The sequence below is a fragment of the Lycorma delicatula genome, chromosome 4 (assembly GCF_047948215.1).
Source record: "Lycorma delicatula isolate Av1 chromosome 4, ASM4794821v1, whole genome shotgun sequence".
Taxonomy (NCBI): domain Eukaryota; kingdom Metazoa; phylum Arthropoda; class Insecta; order Hemiptera; family Fulgoridae; genus Lycorma; species Lycorma delicatula.
The window spans coordinates 20,136,365-20,160,657 of NC_134458.1; the positions used below are offsets into that span (position 1 = coordinate 20,136,365).

Sequence of the window (24,293 nt, forward strand, 5' to 3'; positions counted from 1 at the left end):
GAAGAACCAGCAGTATTCTTTGGTAGCAAAACCGTCCGAGAGGCTTTCCAGCAACTAGGAAAAGTCTTATTCTGTGCACCAAAATTGGCCACATCGGTTATCTCCCAAGAGACTCTTTTAAAAAGTCCCTTAAGAATCGCGGCAGGAATGCCATCCGGACCTGGGCTCTTTTTTTCCTTAAGTCTTGACACAGCCAAGGTGACTTCTTGCTGAGTGAAACGACCAGCTTCGCAATTCACCAATTCCAGATGGTCCGATTCAGGTACCGGAAAGAGCCTGTTTAGCTGTTCCACAGCGGTCTCCGCCGTAAGGAGGGGCAATCGTCTTCCTAGCTTACCAGTAACTATCCGATATGCCTTCCTCCACGGGTCCGAATCAAGCTCCCCGCATATCACTATCCAGTACTCTCTCTTGCTGGTCTTAATTAGGTGATTTAATGTCCGCTTAGCATCTGTGAACATACTTGTGGCATGGTTAAAAGCGACACCTCCAACTCTGCGTAGTCTGTACTTTTTTCTACGCCAATACTGTAATTTGGTTAGCTGGCATTTCTCCCACCACCACCCCATTCGGTCGCCCTAGAGCATAGACCAAATGTTCCGTGCCAAAGACGGCTACTGTGCCTCTAAAAACGGTATAGCGACCTCGATCCTATATGCTCCTAATGAGCTACCTAACTTGCGTGAGCGAATTAAGCAGGGTACCGTACAGCACCCGCTTAAGTGTCCCAATCGCTCACTTGTCATCAATAAAACTAAATCGGGGAGGCGCACCTCTTGTTACAATTAAAAACTTACGTAGTTAAAATATAAAAGGCAGCAATTTAGGCTGCCACGCCTCGGTCGCTATATGCCAGCTAGTACCTGTCCACCATTTAACAGCGCTAGGAGCTAGTTTGGCTGGTGGCCAGCCATTATCTCAAGGAAAGATTCCTACAGCAGAGCTTTGGAGTCATTATTACATTGTACAACCCTTAAAATTAACGTTGACGGTTGAACAAAGCAACCTCATCGAGGAACTCCCACACGGTCCGACAATGCGGCTCTCGCCACACTGACTCGCCGTTTGTGAGCGGCCAAGTTTTCCCCTGACATCTAAGTTCCAGGGTGGCTCGATCTCTGGCCACCCCCCCCCCCACAAGAACAGGGCAGTCGAACATCATGTGCACGCTCGACTGGACCTCCCCGCAGACACACAACTCATCAGCCACCAGGCGAAACCGAAACAGATATTGGTTCAGGTTTACATGGTTGGTGAGCACCTGGGCACCCGACGCCCTTAAAAACGAACTCGAGGCATACCATCCCCCCAGATCCTGTATAAAACTACACAAGGGTTTTCCCTTAGTCGTGGTGTGCCATTCAAGCTGCCATGTCTCCATCGCGAGGCTACATAGCCTCTTCCGCTGACGGGAGATGGGCAACTGTACGAAATTTTGTTCCGGTGCATTGTGATCACCGTTCCGCTCCGGTTCTGGTCCGGCTCGAAACCGCATCCCAAATGCCTCGGCCTCCCGACCTCTTCGCAACTTCCACATGACTGCTCGAACTTTCACCACTAAATCGATTGGGAGAGCCTTTCCCAATACAGTAGTAGCCTCGTAGGAGGTTGTTTTAAATGCACCAGTGCATACTATCATGGCTCTGCGCTGGGCACTCCTTAAATGTTGAAGCAGTGCTCTATTTCTTTCCAACCTATGCGCCCAAACTGGCGCCGCGTATGCGATCATACTTTCGAAAATGTCTCGGTACACCAAGTACATTTGGCGGCCCGCAATCCTTCCGAGCAATCCTCCTAAGCTTGTGCACTACAGAGGCAGCGTCCGCCGCAACTTGCTTAATATGGTTACTAAAAAGCAAGGGGCCGAGAACAGAACCCTGCGGGCTTCCCCTGGTGACGGACTTTTCCACAACTAGGTGCGCATCTTTAAACAGAGCCGTACGGTTAGACAAATGGTCTCTTACCACGGTCTGCAGGGCTTCGGGAACATTGCGGCGTTCCAAAGCATAGAGGGCAGAACTCCAACACAAGGAAGGAAATGCTGCCTCTATATCAATAAAAATAGCCAAAAAATATTTGCAGTCGGCGCTTTCCACCTCGGCAAGAGCATTTAAGATGCAATCCTCGGTCCCAACCCCTTTAATGAAACCATATTGGCCTCGATTTAGAAAACAGCTCATATCGATGTTTTCCTCTAGCCGTTCCACAACCAGCCCGTCAAGCAACTTCCCGAGAACCGGCAAGAGGCTGATGGGTCGATAACTGCCGACCTTACCAGGATCCTTTCCAGGTTTCAGGAGTACCCTCACCAAAGCCACCTTCCAGCAAGCCGGAAAGCAGCCCCAGCTTAGGTATCCCGTGAACAGTCTGCCAACCGGCTCCCTTATGACAGGCAATGGTGAAAAATATCCGGGTCAAGTTGGTCAATCCCCGGTGCCTTCTTTAATGCCATTCGAGAAACCACTCGGTCTATATCTTCGGGTTCCACGGTCCGAACGTTAGGGAATGGTGTTTCACATGCCCTAACGCCGATTTCCGCTTCACCCTCCGGATCATCTGGAAACAGAGTAACCTGGAACGCCCGGTAAGTTGCCACAGATGTTACAGTGTGGTCACGACCAGCTAACCCGCACCGAACACTGGACAACACGTGCAATGGCTTTGGCCTGTAACACGTTTTTGCGAGCTGCCAAGGATCGCGCTGCAACTCGCGCATGGAGTCTTTTCAAAACTTGAGTTTGGCTTCTTTGATGGCGTGAACATATTCGTTACGGGCACGCCGGTAGATCCGAAGACGCTCAGCGCGCACGTTTTTGACGATGGCCTCGTTAGGGGCTCGCGCGGATCTCACTCTTGCGCGCAGCACACTTAGGTCAGATGACCACCATTTCTTGCCGGACCTCCGTCTGCGTTCCACAGACGACCCCCCGGAAAATGGGGTCATGACGGCTCCAGGCACGCTCAGGTCAGTGGACTGGCTGTCTATGACGGGTCCGTCCATTGGCCTAGGCGGCCATAGGACCTCGTCATAGCCAGCCTTGATGGCCCGGCCGATTAGCTCCGCCATCAAGTCTACCTCCTCCCTACACTCCATGCGCCACTGCAATCCTTGTAAGGCAGCATCGCACACACGCCTCAGCCTGTGTCGATCCAGCCTCCTTAGGTTGTAGCGACCTGGATTTGGTGCCCTTAGACCGCCTCCGTAAGCAATATCGTAGGTTATAAGCCTATGATCGCTCACACTGGCCTCGGGCCAGACAGTCCAACTACCTGTCCTCTGAAGCAAGTCGCCCGTCACCAAAGTGACATCTATGTAACTCTCACAGTTCGCTGGAGAAGGTTGGCGGCTGCTCCGCATCTTAGGTTGCCGGATCTTAGGCGAGGTCTCGAGTACCCAGTGACTTCTCGGGGAATCCTTTCCCCCCTACTGCCGGACAACCTTGGCTTCCCTAAGGAAGTCTTCTACAGCCATACCCAACACAGGATTTTGGCTGTGTATCGCCTTGAGGATTTCCGGATCCTCTACCCTCGTTGCCCTCGGCATATCGTAGACCAATATCTGCGGTCTACGCTCGGCCAGCAGCTGAGCCTTCAGTCCGTTCTTAGTAAGAACTGTGGCCTCCAGCAGTTGTTTAGCCTGCCGCTCATTTATTACCTCCAGGACTACTCCGTGATCCCTTGTTTTGGTGACCCGGGAAATCTGGAACTTTTCTTTCCTCGGGTCCAGGATTGTCTTGAGGGTTAGCTCCGTCATTGCTATTGAAGGCCCCTGATCAGGTTTTATCGGAACCACCTTGACAGTGGCCCGCTTAATTTTGATAGTCGGGGCCTGGACTGTCGGTGGGGGACTAACCCGCTTAGCCCCCAGCGCGGCTGTTACCGCTTGCCGGCGCCTGGACTGGCGGCGGCGGACCTAGTCGCCTAGGCGCAGGCGCGGCTGTTACTGAGGCGAAGGAGATAGGCTTCTTAACCTTCTCCTCCACCCTGTTTATGGCCTTCTGGAGTTCATCCAAAGCTTGACTTTTTACCGGTTTAAAACTTCGGACTTCCTCCACAACCTGATCCATTTTGCCCGATAGTCGAGTAACGACCGAATCAAGAGCAAGGTTAGCGCCCTGGAGGCCCTCGCATCTAATTGCCAGGTTCGACACCAAAAATCCACACTCGTTTAGATACGAGTCTACTAGCTGCCTCATCTCGAGAACAACTCTAGACTTCTTCTTGGAGGAACGTTTTGCCCATTCGGCCGGTTGCAAAAACACAAGTTTTACAGCACGCGGCCAGAGGCCGAGAAGCGCCAATACTGTAAAGTCCGTCACTGATCAGCGATGTCAGCAGTCCACCAGTATGCCGGCTGATGCCCCCTGTTGTTGTGGGGTATCCTCGCCATCTCCGCAGCTATAAGATCGTGCAATACGAACGGCGTGACCTTCCTGCCATCCGACAACTTGCAGGCTACTCTATCCGCCACAATTTCCACTTGCCTTTTGGATAGTCTCGGCAATGCCGGTATAATCCTGTTCACTGATCGGCCATCGTCAAACGATAATAACGTAGCTGAATGATCACTTCCAGTTTCAGATTCAAGGACACTCCAACAAAAAAGTGAAGAACTCCATCTATCGTCTACCAGTGTAAGATCCAACACTGCACGATGTCCTCTCGCCTCATAAGTGAAGGTGCCGTCATTAAGGCAAATCAGCTTTGTAGCCATCATCATATCAACGAAAATCTGTCCCCTAGCGTTAGTATACGAACTACCAGTTATGGTGGGTTTGCAATTAAAATAGCCCATTAGTATTGGTCTTCCAGTTACCCGCTGAATAACTTGTTGTAAGTCACTAATGTATTGTTCAAAGTCGCGGATAGTTATATTTGGACTGACATAACCAGCAATAAGAACAAATTCCGGAAGAGCAACCGCTAGGATCCCCTCACTTCTATGTAGCAAGTGCCAGCCAAAACGGCCAGAGATACTATTAATGCAACATCCCCAACCGCATCAGCCCACCAGTCATTTCTTGCCGCCATTCTCAGATTAGGCTCTGTGGTGACAATCAGATTGGCCTCGAGGTCTTTTGCAATCTCTCCCACCAAATCGTGTGATAGTATGCTCTTATTGGCATCTGATAAAATTATTTTAACCATTATTTAGGTAGGCAACACTGCACTCCTCCGGTGCGATGATCTGCGCCGTTGCAGTCTAGGCACTTTGTAGCCTCTTTGCAGTCTCTTATCACATGGCCTTTCTGACCACAATTGTAACAAAGGGTTGACCTATCCAGACCCTTACATACCGTACTCATATGATCAGAGGCCCAACATCTTTGACACTTCACATTATCAGTCTTAATATAAGCCCGGCAATGGACCCAGACGATCTTAATTCTACTAGAAATTAATTTAGTTGCAGCCCTATGATTAGTTATTACTGTCGCATTTCGAGTATTTCCATATGCCTGCCGCAATGAGGTAATTCTGAAGGATTCAGTGACACCAGTAACAGCCGTAGTAGCCTCGATTAATTCTTGCGCTGTGGTGCCCTCTTCCATGTCTTTAACATGCACCACTGCACGTCGGTCGCCCCTAGTTCGAATATCAACTTGAAGGTCAGAAGCCCTGTCTCTCAATCTTGCAGTAAACTGAGCCGCATCTTCAGCCCCTTTAATTCTGACTTCTAAGTCTTCATTTCTACCTTTACGAAGGGATAGGACTTCCCCTGCCTTGTCTTTAAATATCTTGTCCTTTACGGTCCGGAGTAGGTCTGCATACGTCTTGCCCTGTGACCTGACAACCACCACTTTGCTGCCCTCCACAGGAGGTGTTGATCGACGAGCAGAAGCGGACCTAGAACGCGCCCTACTCTCTTCAGTCTTTTTCGGCGCTACCATCAATGTAGGCGTCTCATTAGCCCCGAACAAATAAATAATTATCTTCTTGAACATGACACCAAAAGGACCACCTGGCAGAACAAACGCCACATTAGGGGCCCTTAATAATATCTTCCTGACTGCGCCTAGTATACACCCAGCCGAAGCCCTGTCACCCTGTGTCGAGTCGTAAAAAAAAAGTATACTTATATGTCTGTGTATCGTACTTGTCATCCATCATGACAGAAGTGTCTACAGCTATTGTTCCAGGCTTCTTGCCCTCTGCCGTTGCCCTTTTGGACTTGTTGATATCAATGAATTGACAAGTGTCTGTAATGCCCTTAGCAGGCAGGATAATTAATTTAGCTTTAGACATTGTCCAGGCCGACCATCTCTTAGCTATCGTATCCAACAGTTCCTCGTCTGTTAGTCAAGGCTTAAGATGTCTTCCTGATCCGCACCAGGGGGCATCTCAGTCTGGGTATATTGTGAACTGGTCTCTGGAGTAGTCGTCGTCTCCTGCAGATGTTTTAATGCAGTGTATATATCTTAATTCTTTACTATGGTCATACATATGATTTAACATGCTTTTTCCCAAATGTTGTTTAAAACGCATCATCGATTGTCCTAGATGAATAGTAATCTCCTTTAAGCCACCAGTGAAGACCTCTTCTTCAGAGGAGGATTGTCTAATTCTTTTTTTGCCTTTGGGATCAATCGGTTTCTGTGGCGAAAAGCCGAATGATCCCTGCTTACAAACAGGACTTTGGTCTGTTCTGTCCGCCATGGATAATAAATAATCTCAACAACTGTATAGCAGTTGTGTTCTCCTCGTAATTCCCTTTAATTTGATACCCCACACGTGGGGTAGTCAAAAATAAGGGGGGGGTCAACGGTCTCCCAAAATCGAAAAAAATAAGTGGGGTTCAATCAATGGGGAATGACCCAATTCGTATAGATCCTGAACGGTTTTGGTCTATGACCAACTGTTACCAAGATATGAAATCTTAAAGTTACCCCTACAGAAGACTATAAGCACTTAGAAAAAATTCAGTAACGATACTAGTAACAATTAGTAACGATACTAGTTTTTACTTGTTTTTAATGATTATGCTGAGTCTTTAATAAACAAAAAAGTTTAAAAAGATTTTTTCAATAATTTTCTTTTCCAGTAATATCAGAAGTTTAAATGGGAAATACTGGGTAAACAGATTTTGAAACTTGACGATGCTGTGTGGAAAAAAGGAAATTGAGATGCCTACAAAGTCATGACAAATAGTATAATTGAATCTACAGTTAAAGAAGCAGATGTAAGGGATAAGATATATGATGTTTAGGCTGTAGTATGTAGAATGCATATTCTATAAAATGAATGAAAAAAATGTTCTACTCATTTGTTATAACTGGTATGAGATTCTCTTGCCAGTATGTTTATTGCATCCTTTGTAGTTATTTACATATTTCCCTGATGTGTTAGAAAAACCATAAAACCATAATTGTAGCTGGAACAATGGATGTGTATTAGTAAAGATTAATCTTTTTTTTTTTTAGCTCTTATTTGATAGTCTGTATTTTTATAACCCTCGAGTTTATGTTCTGTAGAAAAAACCTGTTGAGGTCTCTTTTAATTAACTGCAGATTTCTGATCCCACCTTTGTTAATTTTAGGATGTTATGTAAATAAAAGAAATTAAACTTGTCAAGAATGCTAGAAAAATAACAGGACATTATATGGAAGAGTGTAGTGTAGAGAAACATATGAAGTATATTTTGAAAATTGGCCTTTTTAAAATAAAATCATCACTGCTTTGCTGATTTATGATAGGATTTTTGGTTCTTCTTTCTGGTTTATGATGTGTAAATCATTCCTTAAACTTGTTAATTTCTAACAACTGAAAATGAAAATAGTCATTTGTTCTTAGAGCTAAAAAAAAAGTATAAGAAAAATCTAATAAATATTTTAAAACATACAGTTTAGGTTTTCATTGAAATGTAATGGTGGATTTTCAGTTATTTAACTTACATTTTTACAAATTATATAGGGGTACTTAAAACTTATATAATTAAATTGAATTTAATTAAAATGAACTCACTTGTATTTTATGTACATTAATTCTATATGTTTTGTGGTTTTCTAAGAGTTCATTCTGGTACGAGATCAAGGTCTCTGTTATCCATTGTTTCTAGTATTCATGCCTGCTGCCTACAATAGAGGAGTCTAATGTAGTTCATTGTCTGCATCACACAGTCAAATATAACTAAAATGTTGTAACGTAATCTTGTATAAAATTAAAAAATGTGCATTTTACTAGGCTGAAAAACAAATCATGAAAAGGAAATCCTGATTTTATAGAATACTGCATAACATTCCATAAAATCCATATCTTCCTGTTTTTTTTTATCTGGTTACTATTACAGACATTTGTATTATAAAATAAATGATTATTATGAAGTGGATATTTTGAAGTTTGTAAAGTTTTGTGTTTTACCATAATTTTTCTTTTATCTTAGCAGACGAATATCATAACATGCAACAAATGCAGCAACAACCGCAACATGTGATGACAGAAAGTCGTCCAGCACATCCTCCTCAATACAACCAGCCACCTCAACCACCTCATCCAGGAAAAATAGCTGATTATGATCCATTGGGTGCCCCGAGAAACTCGCCATACTCTGCAAGGCAGTCTTCCACAGTTATATATACTTCTGATAGAGGACCAGGTTGATTTTTCATTTATATCTTAAACCTTGAATCTTGATATTAATGGTTTTTTATGCTTATTGTGTGTATGTTTTATTAACTTACAAGAAAAGTACATAGACTCATCAAGTGCTTCTTTTACACTTTTGACATTTTTTTTTTTTGTAACAATCTTAAGTTATAGTTCTATACTAACAATCTATAGTTAAAGTTCTCTTATACTTAGTCATTGTTTGTATTTATTATTAAGTGTTTATATTTAATTATGCATTAATTTATGACAATCAACTACTGCTTTTTTGTGGTTATTAAAGCTTTTCTTAATGGTTTGTAATTTATTTAAATTCAGTTTTATTTATACTACATGAAGCAAAATTTTATATACTCCAGCAGTTTTTCTTTCGTGATGTGTTTCATTATACATGTAATTGTGTATGCATTAATGTTTTTATTTTTGTCAATTAGTTGATAACTATAGCTAATGTATCTTTCATAATGGTAATATTCAGTTTTAGTTTGTATAATATGGTAGTTCTTAGGAAGTAAAGGAAATTTGTGTTTAGTATTTGCACAGGTGACCCTCTTAACTAACAATGTAAAATCAGTTGGTTTTTATTGTATTCGCTCAGTCTTAGCTAGGTTTAGCGACTTTAAATATATGATTCCTATTTTTCTGAATATTTAAAATGTATTTTAAAAATATAAAACTGCCAATTGTAAGATCCAAAGTCTAATCTTGTCTTTAAATGAAAGAGAAACCCGTCCTGTCAAAATAAAACAAATAAGGGAAATGTTGACAGTCAATGGAAGTAAAATAGTTCAAAATCACTGTTATCAAACAAACTGGAACCGATTGTTTCTCAAACCATAAAGGCCTCATACTTATTGATCTCATGTTATGTGAAACATGAATTCACAGACTGTATTTTGAAAGAGCTCCATCATGCAGTACAAACAAAATACTATTGTCAATTGTCAACAAGCTTTTTATTTATTTATTTTTTTTAATCAATAATATGTGTCGACATTTGGTTACCACAACTCGCTCATAAGACTGGGTTAAAACACTCAGCCAGGAAGTATTTCAGCATCTATCATATAACCCTGATTTGCCCTCATGGCAATTTAAAATCATTTCCTAAACTAAAAGTTAGGCAGCAGTAATTTTGAGCACTATGAGGTGATGAAGTCACCTACCAATGAACGGCTGACAAAACTAGTGGCAAATTTCTTTAGCGATTGAATGGATGAATGAGTTATACAATATGATAATTGTTTAAATTTAGATGGTGACCATGTAGAAAACTAAAAAACAATTCTCCTATATGGGCAAAATGATTACTTTTTATTTATTGTAAAATTCTTTACTGAATGGAACACAAAGATTCATTTTTTTTTAGACAATTTTTTTTTAGTATATTTATTATATGATTTGTTGACAGAATTGCATTTTATTGTGTATTTTTTAAGTAAGGTTAATTGTACTCTCCATCATTTTAATTGTATAGTAAGAAAACTAAAATATATCTTGGAACTGCATTTAAACTTTTTTGATTATTACTCAAAACTTATTTTTTATTTATTTTTTTTTCATCTTTTATGACTGCATAGGATCGCATTAGTCAGTCCATTATCCAAGTCTCTTTGAAAGGACTGTTTGGGCCTGCGGTCCTGTATTTTTTCATACGTTCTGATCTTTGTGCCTTTTCTGTTATTGAAAATGTTTGTGTTGTGAGTTTCTTTCTTGTAAGTGTTTTTCCTTGATTTTTTTGTGTAATTTTTTCTTGTCTGTGGTGTCTTCTGGTGTAAGGCCAATTTCCTTCTGATCCTCTTATTTATCTGATCCATCTGCATCCTGTCTTGATGTTTTTCGAGTTGAAATTGTACTGTACCAGCTGTTTCAGAAGTCTTGAATCTTGCATCTTCATGATGTGTCCAAAGAATCATAGTCTCTTATGCATGGTATCAGTGATGGGTTCTAACTCTTTGTACACAACTTTTTTTGGGCACAATCCACTGCTGCCCATTGTTCAGGTACTTTTTGTTGATGCAGGTTCTTCCAATTCTTCTTTCGATTTTCTGGAGTCTGTTGATCTCTGATTGTTCGTTCAGGTGGAAGAGTATTTCTGATGCATATGTTGCTTCCAGTTTTATAGCTGTATTGTATTGTCTTGCATTTATGGTTAGATATTTTTTACTGTAGGTGTACTGGGTTCATTTTTGTGTTTTAGGTAGTTTGTTCTTGTTTGATTTAAGATGATTTAAGATTTAAATGGCAGAAAGGCTCCTGGAATAGACGGAATACCTGTAGAATTACTGTGCAGTGCAGGTGAGGAAGCGATTGATAGATTATACAAACTGGTGTGTAATATTTATGAAAAAGGGGAATTTCTGTCAGACTTCAAAAAAAGTGTTATAGTAATGATACCAAAGAAAGCAGGGGCAGATAAATGTGAAAAATACAGAACAATTAGTTTAACTAGTCGTGCATCAAAAATCTTGACTAAAATTCTATACAGAAGAATTGAGAGGAGAGTGGAGGAAGTGTTAGGAGAAGACCAATTTGGTTTCAGGAAAAGTATAGGGACAAGGGAAGCAATTTTAGGCCTCAGATTAATAGTAGAAGGAAGATTAAAGAAAAACAAACCGACATACTTGGCGTTTATAGACCTAGAAAAGGCATTCGATAACATAGACTGGAATAAAATGTTCAGCATTTAAAAAAAATTAGGGTTCAAATACAGAGATAGAAGAACAATTGCTAACATGTACAGGAACCAAACAGCAACAGTAACAATTGAAGAACATACGAAAGAAGCCGTAATAAGAAAGGGAGTCCGACAAGGGTGTTCCTTGTCTCCGTTACGTTTTAATATTTACATGGAACTAGCAGTTAATGATGTTTAAGAACAATTTAGATTCGGAGTAACAGTACAAGGTAAAAAGATAAGATGCTACGATTTGCTGATGATATAGTAAATCTAGCCGAGAGTAAAAAGGATTTAGAAGAAACAATGAACGGCATAGATGAAGTCCTACGCAAGAACTATCGCATGAAAATAAACAAGAACAAAACAAAAGTAATGAAATGTAGTAGAAATAACAAAGATGGACCACTGAATGTGAAAATAGGAGGAGAAAAGATTATGGAGGTAGAAGAATTTTGTTATTTGGGAAGTAGAATTTCTAAAAATGGACGAAGTAGGAGCGATATAAAATGCCGAATAGCACAAGCTAAACGAGCCTTCAGTAAGAAATATAATTTATTTACATCAAAAATTAATTTAAATGTCAGGAAAAAATTTTTGAAAGTATATGTTTGGAGTGTCACTTTATATGGAAGTGAAACTTGGACAATCTGAGTATCTGAGAAGAAAAGATTAGAAGCTTTTGAAATGTGGTGCTATAGGAGAATGTTAAAAATCAAATGGGTGGATAAAGTGACAAATGAAGAGGTTTTGCAGCAAATAGATGAAGAAAGAAGCATTTGGAAAAATATAGTTAAAAGAAGAGACAGACTTATAGGCCACATACTGGCATCCTGGAATAGTCGCTTTAATATTGGAAGGACAGGTAGAAGGGAAAAATTGTGTAGGCAGGCCACGTTTGGAATATGTAAAACAAATTCTTAGGGATGTAGGATGTAGAGGGTATCTGAAATGAAACGACTAGCACTAGATAGGGAATCTTGGAGAGCTGCATCAAACCAGTCAAATGACTGAAGACAAAAAAAAAAGTTCTTGTTTGGATTGAGGTTTTTTCATTTAGGTTGTTCGTTATTGTTTCTCTGAAGTATTTAAATTGGTTAATATTTTGACTTTATTACAATTTATCTTTACTTCTTTTAATCATGTTGGTTTTTGGGGCATAATTTCTGCCTTTTCGAATGATTTTGAGGCCAATCTTATTTGCAATGTTTTGAAGTTCTAATATCTGTGTTTTAACTTCATCAATGTTGTTTGCTAGCAGTGCCAAGTTATCAGTGAAACTGAGGCTGTTTGTTTTGATTTTTTGGCCTATTTTTATTTTTGGGGTATCTTTTGAGCCATTCCCTCATTACCATTTCCAGTATGCAGTTGAATAGTAGCAGTGAGAGTCCATCACCTTGGCACAGTCCTGTTTTAATTTCAGATGGTTCTGAGAGTTCATCTTTGAATTTCACTTTTGACTTAGTGTTTGTGAGGGTTTGTGTTAGCATGTTTATTAATTTAGCATGTAGTCTGAGATGTCTCGGAATTTTTAGTAGGGTTTCTCTGTGAGTGCAATCATATGCTTTCTTGAAGTCTACAAACGTTATCACCATGTGTCTGCTTCTTTTTCTGCTGTAATCCATTACTAGCTTGAGACTCATGATCTGGTCTGGACAGCTTTTCCAGGGTCTGAAACATCCCTGATATTCTCCTGGTTCTTTCTCGAGTTGTAAACCAAAACTGTTGAGGATGATTCTTGAAAGAATTTTGTATGTTATGTCTAGGAGTGAGATTCCCTTGTAGCTGTTACGGTCTGTTTTGTCTGCTTTTTTGTGTAGTGGGTGGATAAGGGCTGTCATCAAGTGTTCTGGTAGTCATCTTTGATGTGGATATTGACAAGCTGGTGATGAAGGGCAATTTTTGCTGGTCTTCCTGCATATTTCCAGATCTCTACAAAGATCTGATTTTCTCCCGCCACTTTGCAACTCTTCCTCTCACCCAGTGCTTGGTAGACTTCTTTTATTGGGGAGGGTTGATGTTTTTCAGTGTGTATTATTGGGATGCTGGTGTCAGAGTTTAGGAGTTCTGTTGGTTCTTTGCAATTTGGGAGTTTGCTGAAATATTTAGCTAGGATTTCCACGTTGTCTATATTGTTATGGGCCAGATTACGGTTTTCATCCTTCATTAGTAGGTGTGGGGTTACATATTTTTGGAGTTTTTTTGAAGGGTTTATGGTAGTCTCTTGACTGTGTTTTTTTGAATTCTTTTATTAATTTCAGTGTGTGCTTATAGTGTTGTCTTTTTATTTTACTTAGGGTTCGAGTGGTTTCTTTTCTTTGTTTTACTAAATTTTGGAAGGATGTTTCTGATTTTTGGGATTGGTGTAATAGCCATGCTTAATCTCTCTTCTCCACTGTTTTGCCACATTCGCTGTCCCACCATTGATGCTTTTTATTGGGGCCAATTCTTCTGCAATTTTTTTAAGGTTGTTGTCTTCAGGTTTACTCATGATTGTTATTTTTTGGTAATTTTCATTCTTGATTAGTTGGGTAGGTTTTATTTCTCTTTTAGTTTTAGCAGCTTGGTTTTGTTGCTTACTTTGGGGAGTGAATTTAATTTGAATTTTGACTATGAAGTAATTCGAGCCTGTGTCGTCTACTCCTTGGAGGACTTTTACATTGTAGATCTCTTTGTGGTGGTGTTTGTCCATGAAGACATGATCTAGTTGCCATTCTCCTTTAAGGTCAGGGTGTTTCCAGGTTTTGAGGTTTCCTTTTGAAATATGTGGGTTTCAAGATTAGGTTGTGGTTTTGCAGAGATTGAAGAGTCTTTTGGGCGGGCCATTTTCCTGTGATGTCACTGTATCTTCTTTCTCTGCCTAGTTGAGCATTGAAGTTTTCCAATTGTTTAATGTGATTTTTGGGGATGTTATTAACGGTTTGGTCGAGTTGGTCTCAGAACTTTTCTGTTTCTTTACAGTCTTTTGGAGATTTGGTTTTATTATTAATGGGGGTGTGGACATTTATTATGGTATAGATTTTATTAGATGCTTTTAGGATGATTGTTGAGATTCTTGGGGATTGTGACTTGAATTTTTGTACAGATTTTATTATTTTCAGGCTGACCAAAAAGCCTGTTCCAAAGTGTGGGCCCTCTTTTATCACTCTTTTCCCAGATATACCTTTGTAGAGTCTATGTCCTTGAGATTCCATGGTGTCCTGGTCAGTGTTTCTTATTTCCTGTAGTCCCACGCGGAGAATCTTTTGTTGGTTATTTTTAATTTACCATTCTGCATGAGTGAGCTGATTTTGGATTTTGTATTGTTCTCGTTCATGTGTGTGGTGTTAGGCATTCCTATTCTGATCGGATGTTATCTTCTAAGTGGCAGCCCACCGTATTCGAGTGCTGCCTTCTCTAAACTCTGATGTTGCTTGGTTCAGTCAGTGGAGTATTCCTTAAAAGACCTTTCATAGTTGATTGCTATCAAGGGGTCACCTGTGGGACTAGGTCCCGAGTTACAACTCTGGATGTGATTTAGTAAGGTGATAGTGTAGTATGACTTGATCATAGATGAAGCTGTGAAGTTTGTTTAGATTCAGTTGACTGGACAAATTTCTCCTATTTGTTTCGGATATATCCAGGTGCACGTTGTAGAGGCTCAGCCTGACTTTTGTTAAAGTTGTTATTTTGGAGAAAAGTTAAAAAATCGGATCCTAAACATTACGTCCTAAAACTTATTTATTAAATCGATAAATATTTTATTAAGATTAATCATTGTAGCAAGTCAAGCGAAACATATTTAATTTTATTCACTTTTCACTGCCAGATTATTTTTTCTTTTTTATGTGATAACTTTTGTAATGCACTAATACTTAGATGAAACATAAAATGCATGTGTATAATGTAGATAATAAAAGTTTTAAATTACTTTTAAAATATTTTTAATCTAACCTGTCGGAGCGTGCTTCCTTATTTCTGTTTGTTGTTTTAAAAATTGATAATAAATTACATACTGACTGCTTGAGAAGTTTTACTTGCCTACAGTCTTTATAATCTTTATTTTATTTTAATATTAAATTTTTTCTAAATATATCAAGATGTATTCTCATGATTTATCTATTATTATTATATTAACATATATTTTATAAAAATATGTTTTTAAAAACACTGATAAACAATATATTGCATGTGTTCAATATAAGATACAAATAATTTTATAACTTACTGAAGTATTAGTTAACCCTTTGACTAACCAACTTTATTTATTAGTTAACTGACTGCCAACACCTGACATGGCTTCCCCACCCAAAACCACCAAGGCCTAATCTAATGATTTCACCTAATGTCAGAAAATATTTAATAAGTTTTTTATTTATAAAGCAAATTTATTATTTTTTTTGTTTTTTAGAAAATTAAAATAGTTTTTTATTCACCTAAATGAATATAAATATTTGTATTGATTTTATTATAAATATTGTTAAAAAAAAAATATTTGAAAATTTTAAAAATGCAGTTTGAACTAAAAACTTGTAAAAAAAAATGTTATATATGGGAAATATTTTTAGTTTATTTCTATGCTTTGTGAGGCACAAAGGATGCACACCCTTATTACATGTTTTGCAAATGTACCAGGTTTTTTCTTTTACCATCTTGACTAGTGCTGATCTTGCTAAGAAAATTTCTTGCAGAAAATTTTGCTCTTTTTTATCCGGTAAAATTTCAAGAAGTTTGTCACTGATGCCCGATCACTGAATCTGAAGCAGCGCTTGATCACCAAGCCATTCAGCTGAAGTTGATCAACCAATGAAACTGTAAACTTTAGTTGTGATAAGGGGTTTTTCTGTATTATCTTTATATAAAATATACAAATTTACAATCATTCTTCCTATAATGTGAAATGTCCCTTTTTCCGAGTATTTCAAAGTGCGGTGCTCATCTAAGTAGCAGTATAGCATCTGGTCAGACGAGTCAACTCCATCCATGAAAGAGTTATACTGGCAAATAATGGATGGCTATCTTGTTGTAAATACTTTAGCAATATTCTGTAACAAAAGTAAATACTGTAATGAAAGAATGACAAGCAGTAATTCCTAAAGCAACCACAACTTCATGCCCCACTTATGGTGATGCTTATTAGGCATATATTGTGAGAGTTGAATATGACTTTTTAGTGCCTGCTAAACTTTCATCCACTTACAGTTGTTCATTTGGTGTGTAATACCACTTGAAAACTTTATCGGTGTGCTCAATTATAGGGCTGAATCGAACCCAAGGATCATATCCAGGTTGTTTTGGGTTTGGCAAGTTTTGAGTGTCTACCATGTAAAAAAATTTTAGAATTGACTCAAAACAGTTTCTTGAAGAAACCTTGCTAAACCAAGGAATACAATGCTAAAATTCTGTGGACCAACACATTTCAATTGCTGGCTTTTAATCTGTCACTTGTTCAATATAATGGCAAGGAAAGCTTTTATTTCATAAATGCTTACCGGTCTCCAAAGACAATTCGTGCTATGGACTCCAAATGTATTTTGATTTTGTTGAATAAAGCTTTTCACATAGTTGTTTGTGTGAGTTACTATTAGGTTTAAAAAGATCACTGGAAAAAACAGATCAAAATAAGATATAGGAGAAGAATTGTGTGGTGGCCAATGTTTACTTCCGGGAGCTTCATGGAAGCCAAACACATTTGTTTCATTGAGACAAAGAGAGATCATTGTCTTCTACTATATCATCCCATCCATCACTATCATGTGAATCTGATGATAACTTACTACTTCAGATGTGATGAAGGAGGTGGGAATGGCCACATTGGCGAATAGGTTGATTAGCAGCAAGTGCATTATTCTCCTTAGACCACGACAATACTGATCTACCTACAAGCCAGCTTGTTGAAAGGTTGCTGAGGAAACTCATATTAGTACTACTTGGGTCATAAGTGGGGTCCAAATTGGAATCATTGGCCTCACTTTCACTCAGTTCTGAATTACATAGTATATCATACAACTCACTGTTGCTAATAGATTTATCATCTTTAACAAAACATTGAATATTGTTTTCACTTAACAGTGATCGACTCACTCTCAATGCACTAAATAATAACACGGTGCACAGTGAAACAATAAACAATAACATGTTGGTAGCCACCTTACAGCAAACTGAGACACTGACAGAAATTAGCAAGAAATAGAAGAGGGGAGAATGTCAGTTGGCCCAGTGTGTGATTCATGTCAAGTATGAGTAGCAGTCTGCTGATTCATTATAATTTTATCAACTGAAAATAAATCTTTGTATATACTTAATTCATTCAATATTAGTCTAATGTGTGTAATAATAATGTTTATATGCTTTATAAAATTAAAAACACGTTTATTGTGACCAATCAGACATTGGTGGTCAAAGGATTAAACTTTATATTTAGAAACAAAAAATACAATAAAAGATGTAAATATGATTTTAATAGATTGCAGCTTTTATTTAGTACATTTTGAAGCTAGAATCATTACACAGTTATGATATCTTTATGGTTTGTAGAGAAAACTATTTTTTCATTTTTAAATGGGATGGATGATTTAGGTAGTAGATAGTAAATTTATTTAAGGTTTACCTAAGTTACTGTAAATTTGATTATCTTGCTCTTAAAATCCATAACAAATGAAATCAAGGAATTTTCAGAAAAAAAATTAAAATAAATTTAAAGATAGAGTTTGAAAATAACAAAAAAACTTGATGATTTTTCACAGAACTAGAAACATTGCGCACTAATCATAATCCATACTAATATTTTTTATTTAAAAAAAACTGTTGTTTTGTTTATCCAAATACTAAAATATAATTTTCATTCAGTAAAAAACTACCTCTAGGTGACTGCATCGCCAAACTTGAATCAATATTTAATTTATGAAAAAAGCAATAGATATATTGAATTTTTCGATTCAGAAAACCTAAGAAAAATTGTGAACAGACTCGATCTGATATTGTAGAATCATTTAAGAACTGTTTTAAAATACAGAAAATAATTTGTTTTTTTTTTAATGCATATTAATATTACTCTGGATGAGGAATCGTGTAATTAGTTATTTGTAAAATACAGGATGTTACTTAAAAGAGATCTCTTCACTCAGTAGTTTATATTAAATATAAAACTTTATTTAAGTATAGTTTTTAATTAATATTTATTAATTAAATATTACATTTTTTGTTAAAATTCATTTATTGGTGTGAGATTGGTAAAATAATGTGGAATACAACTGGGGCCAGAGTGGATAGGACTGTTTATTGCTAGTCTCTTCAAGCATTGGCTTTTCAACAAGGTTGCGTAATTGTGTGTTGTTGTTTGTTAAAATGCAGTTAACTGTTGAAGAACTTATTCCTAATGGAAACTTATTTAGAGATGAAATCTCATGTTGCATGTCTGTGAAAGTTAAGGAAGAAATTTGCAAAGGAAGCACCAGTGAAAAGTGTTATTCAGAAGGTAGTCTAAACAATTCTGTGAAACAGGTTCAGGTTAGACCAGAAATTCACCTGACACAGGTCATAAAGAACATTAAAGCAGTTACTAGATCTCGTAAATCTTTGCAAGACTAAAAACACCAGGAAAAAATACTTCACTAAATTCAGCTAGCACTGCAGCAAGGAAAATGCTGAAATGTTATTCATATCAAATTCAGGTTTTCCATAAGCTAACTGATGCCAATCATACTAAACAGGTTAACTAGCATTAATGATTCAAGAACTTCATTACATGTGACATCAGTATTTTAGATAGAGTGTCTTACACAGAAGAATTGTGGTGTCATCTCATCGGGTATGTTAATAGTCGGAACTATTTGGGGTACTGAAAACCTGCACATTTTCTTTGAGTCTCCCTTGCACCCACAAAAAGTAGGTGTGTTGTATATGGTTTCAAGGTGATGTATAATATGACCCTTGTTTTTTTTTTGGAAAAAAACTGTGGATGCTACCATCTATCAAGAAATTATCCAATACTTCATAGCATTACTGCAAGAGGATGAGCGTGACTGTCGGTTGCAACAGGATAGCATTACTAGACATACAGCTTACTCTACTGTGGAGATGCTACAAGATTTTTTCGGTGGAACAATAATTTCTAAAGGATTGTATACTTCGAGATCCTCTGATCTGACTGGTCCAGACTTCTTTGTGTGGGGTTACTTAAAAGAAATTGTTTTTAGGAGCAATCCACACATGCTGCAGGCAAACATTACTGATGACATCCAGGAAATAGACAGGGTACAGCTGACAAGAGTAGCCAGGAACACAATCAAACATGTTGACAAATGCATAGAAGTGGATGAACATCAATTTCAACTCCTGTAAATTATTATATAAGTGTTTGCCAATAAACTATTATTTATAGACTAAACTAAGTGATGTAATTAAAACACCAGTATTACTCTTATTTTTAAGAACTAATAATTATATGAACTATTATTATGAACTAATGATTAAATTTTGTATTTTTAATTTATATTTACTGTATATATATTTTTTTATGTACTGTTGTGTAATATACAAAGGCTGTAGGTAGCTGCCCTATTGCACAAAAAATACAAATAAATAAATAATATTATTATTATTTTTATTGTGTTTTGCGGGAATCGACTGCTAAGGTCATTAGCCCTCGTTACATTCATAAAAAGAGGTTAGTATCACCATCAGGGTCGTCGTGTGTAAGGGTGTAAAGGGGCCTTACATTTTTATTTAAAAACACAAAGTACACAAAACATTAATCCACAACAATAGACAAATAACACTTATGGGGTGTAAAGGGCCGCGATCTTAAAATTTGAGAAAATATCACAAAGAACATAAATGGAAAATATAAGTCTTTACAATACCATTATCACCTTCTACCTGTCTCGGCAAGTAAAATCTTAAAATTCGACAAGTATGAACTGCAGACAGTGACCTGAAGCGGACGCTTCATTCTAATGGTAACCACTTGTAGGTTTGTATTTAGATCGGTAGCTTCGGCGGTTGCTCTAGTCGATGTTAATATGACTACTTCACCTCTAACTCTTACATTTGGCGGTTGATCTCGCCGAAATACATCATATCCTATTAATTTAAAATTTTTATTTCGGCAGAAATGTGTTTCTTGTAGACATATACAAATTGGGTCTACATCATGTATCAAGCGTTGCAGAACATCCATTAAAAAAACATCCATTAATGTTCCATTGTGCAATCGACTAGCTAATTTTAAATTAACTTATGGCCTTGGTTTACCTTTCGGCCACCCTTTTTTTCCCCATATTACGAACAGCTTCGTGTTCGCGGAGAACGTCGTCGCCCGTATAGCTTCCGGGCTTCGAATCGAAGACAACCGAAGCCGCAGACGACGACGGACACGGATCGGCGCTGGTTTCATGCGCCGATTCAGAGGCGAAAACCTGGCCGACCCCTGACTCGGGAATTGCACCAGTCACCGCCCCTAGAAGAGGAGACACTTGCCCTCCTGTGTGGTTTTTTGGGGCCTCTGTGGTTTAGAGGCCACCGGCCACCTCAGTTGCAGGAGGCTTGGGAGCCTCCATAACAGACTGCAGACAGTCACTTTCTTCTGATCATCATCTAATATATCTCTAAGATGGACATGGCCTTCTGGCTTGGCATCCGTTTTCTTCTGTATAAGGGCAATTTTCGATTTCGAAGATGTATCTTCAGGAGGCTGTACTAATATCTTTAGCTTGACAGGTTCTTTACTACTGAAAGACTTCATTTTGTTTTCGATGATCCTTTCAATTAAGCTAGCCAAAGTGGGTGCAAGTTTCTTGATAGTTTGAGTCTCATCAACAGCAACTGGAGCAGGAGCAGGAACAGCAACCGCAGCCTGAGCATAAGTTGTTGTTGCTCTTTACTATCTTTACTATCTTTTTAGCTTCAAGGTAGCTGACTTTCTGCAGGGTTTTTACTTCCTGCAGAGCTACTTGGTCTTTGTAGACAGGACAGTTTCTGGATCTACGTGAATGCTGTCCTTTGCAATTGACACATGTAGGAGGCTCCTTACATGGCTCTCCTTCATGCACCTCATCACCGCACACGCATATTTGCGGTCTTTCATATATAAGAGCGGTGTGGCCAAAGCGTTGGCACTTGAAGCATCTTATAGGCTGTGGGACAAATGCCCGCACATCCAGTCGATGAATTCCTGCTCTTACCTTCTCCGGCAAAGTTGGCCGGTTAAAAGTGAAGACATGAGAGGCGAAAGGTAGGACTTCGCCGTTCCTTCTCATGTTCAATCTGCGACACTCTATTACTCCCTGAGATGCCAATTCTTCAACAATTTCTTGCTCCGTACAATTTAGAAGATCCCGACAGACCACAACACCCTTTGAGGTGTTGAGCGTGCCGTAGAGAACGACGCGTACAGCCAATTCTCCTATCTTTTTGAGCCCTAGGGTCTTCTGAGACTGAGCATCATTTATAGTCTCCACATGAAGTCCAGTAAAGGTTTTCCTTATTTCCTTAACAGGGCCTCCAGCACATTTAGTTATTTCTCGAGCAATGAGAAAGGGACTCACCTTTGAGAAATTACCATCTTCTTTCGTAATAACTAAATATTTTTGGTTTCGGAACGTTGCTCTTGAACAAAGCTATTTGCAAGCTCTTTCTAGCCTCAACTTCTATTCGACGAGATTCTGCACTCTTTCTCCGTTTCGCCTCAAGTAAAACGGCTGGTTCTAAATGAGGGTGTTTACATGAACCCTCTGTCATGTTTGTTTGTTGTTCAATTTGCATGTCTTTTAATCCCTTCTGTAGTAAGGCTAGCCGCCAGGGTACACCCCCAATCCAGGGCTACTAACCCTGGTACCGTTCCGGTACTCCGGTGGAAGCGGCATATGTCTTGGCAGAGAGCGGATGCGCAGTCTATGCACTGACTCCAGGCCCCTGCACACTGAGGTTTTCAGGGCTCCCATGCGCCGAAAAACATGGGCACCTTAACTACATGCTTGCCATCGTGGCATGTGGACAGCGAAAGGCCTCCGTTACACCTGCAATCACTTCGACCGTGGCCGCCACATCGCCAGCTCCAAAGGTGGTATCAGTCCATGTCCTTAATCGTTAAAATTTTCGTATCTGCAGGAGGCAGCAAAATCCAGTCCTTAAATACGGCCTGTAGATGTAATTCGGCCGAAAATAGCATCTCCAAGAACATTCGGAACCCCGTTAGCCAGCTGCATATATTGTACGTAAATACAGCTGTTGCCGCCCTAGACGTGGAACGTAGGTGTTGTGTTCCGGACGTGGGGATTATCTACCTCAGGGCATTGTTGTTGTCGTCGTCGTAGTCATCATTAACGCTTTCAACTCCGTACGGTGAAGCGATATGATTCGGGCCCTGGAGCATTCGTTCCATGTGCCTCAATACCTCCTCAGAACCGTGGACCCATACCTGAGGAACCGCGGTCTCATTTACGAGACCGCGGCAGACTGGCGTGGGACTACGAACACGTCAGTGGCGGCGCAGGGGTCGATTCTCGGCCCCGACCTTTTGAACGTCGTTTATGATGGCTTGCTGAGGCTGGAGATGCCTGAAGAATCTGTCTTGGTTGGGTACGCTGACGACGTTACGCTACTTGTCGCAGACCGAGACGTGGAGCGCGCCCAACTGAGGCACAGTCGAGCCATGCACAGAGTCAGTGCCTGGCTGGACGACCATGGAAAACGGAGATCGTGGTTCTAACGAAAAAGCGTATCGATACCCTTCTCTCCCTGCGGGTCGGGGTAAAGGTTGTCGAGACCAAGCCGGCCACAAAGTACTTCGATATGATGATTGACCGGAAACTCAGCTTTGCTGAGTAGCTTCGTAGAGCCGCCGACAAAGCTGGGAGAGACGTAGCTGCTCTCAGTAGGCTCATGGCGAATGTCGGCGGACCGAAGGCCAGCAGACGGCGATTGCTGGGTCGGATGTGTGGGCCCAGGCATTAAGAGTTCCAAGAAACCGGAAGCAGCTCGCGCAGGTGCAACGCACCGCAGCCTTGCGAGTCGCTTCCGCGTATCGGACGGTCTCCGAGCATCCAGTACTTGTGGTCGTCGTCATACCCATTACTATTACGGCTAGGGAGCGCCAGGTGATCTACTGGAGGCGACTGGCAGGCGAAGACCGGGTGACCATTGCCAACGAAGAACGCACTCGCACGTTCCTCGCATAGCAAGAGACCTGGGACCACGAGACCAGAGGACGATGGACCGGCCTTCTGGTCAAACCGTGGACGGAGCGTCGGCATGGGGAGGTGGAGTACTACATGACCCAATTTTTAACCGGTCACGGGTACTTCCGCGCTTACCTCCATGTCATAGGGAAAGCGCCGTCCCCCGACTGCCTCTATTGCTCCGGTGTACGAGACGACGCTGAGTACACCTTTTTCAAATGTCCTCGGTGGGCGGCAAATCGAGGGACACTAGAGGTGGATCTCAGAGCACTGAGCCCCCACAACGTGGCTGCGATGATGCTCCATGATCTGAGCAGTTGGGAAAGAGTAGCCCGATTCGTCGGCAACATTCTCAGGGCCAAAAAGGTTGACCTGGATAGTCTTGCAAATTAGATAGCACCTAAGCAGGCTAGTATAGGAGGACTCGACATGAAATAATGTGTTAAACGGTTTCGGGTCGAGTCCTGGTAGAAAGGGGGGTGGTTTTAGTCGGTAGTCTGCTGATAGTGATTGGATAATGCCATCAGCGGGAGCCCGACACTCCATGCGTAAATGCATTTCCACCTTCCCCGCAAAAAAAAATTATTATAGTAGCGGTAGTGGTAATTATATTTCATGTTATTTTTATGTAAAATAGCTTCATAAGGTTGTATTTAGTCATTGTTTGTGAATTTGTCGTTTTCAATTATTTTATTAGTGTAAGTTAACCCTTTGCACCACTGGGTCCTGCATTGCAGACCGCGGTGTTCTAATAGTTGACTCTGATTTTATTGATCATTTATCGTCTTGTCAGCTCCTGTGTTACGCATTGCAGGCCAACATTTAAATTCTTTCCTGCTCTTTATTTAATTAAA

The 24,293-nt window shown here is 39.8% G+C and overlaps 1 protein-coding gene across 2 annotated transcripts in view; it reads left to right on the forward strand.

Moving 5' to 3' along the window:
- Lasp (LIM and SH3 domain protein Lasp) overlaps positions 1 to 24,293 on the forward strand; it is a 211,381-nt gene that overhangs the window by 164,883 nt on the left and 22,205 nt on the right. Inside the window, exon 6 of one of the 2 annotated variants that reach the window (XM_075362452.1) lies at positions 8,381 to 8,593. In XM_075362452.1, coding sequence (XP_075218567.1) covers positions 8,381 to 8,593 — 213 coding nt within the window. The remainder of the gene's footprint in view (positions 1 to 8,380; positions 8,594 to 24,293) is intronic. The other variant, XM_075362453.1, reaches the window with a different exon arrangement.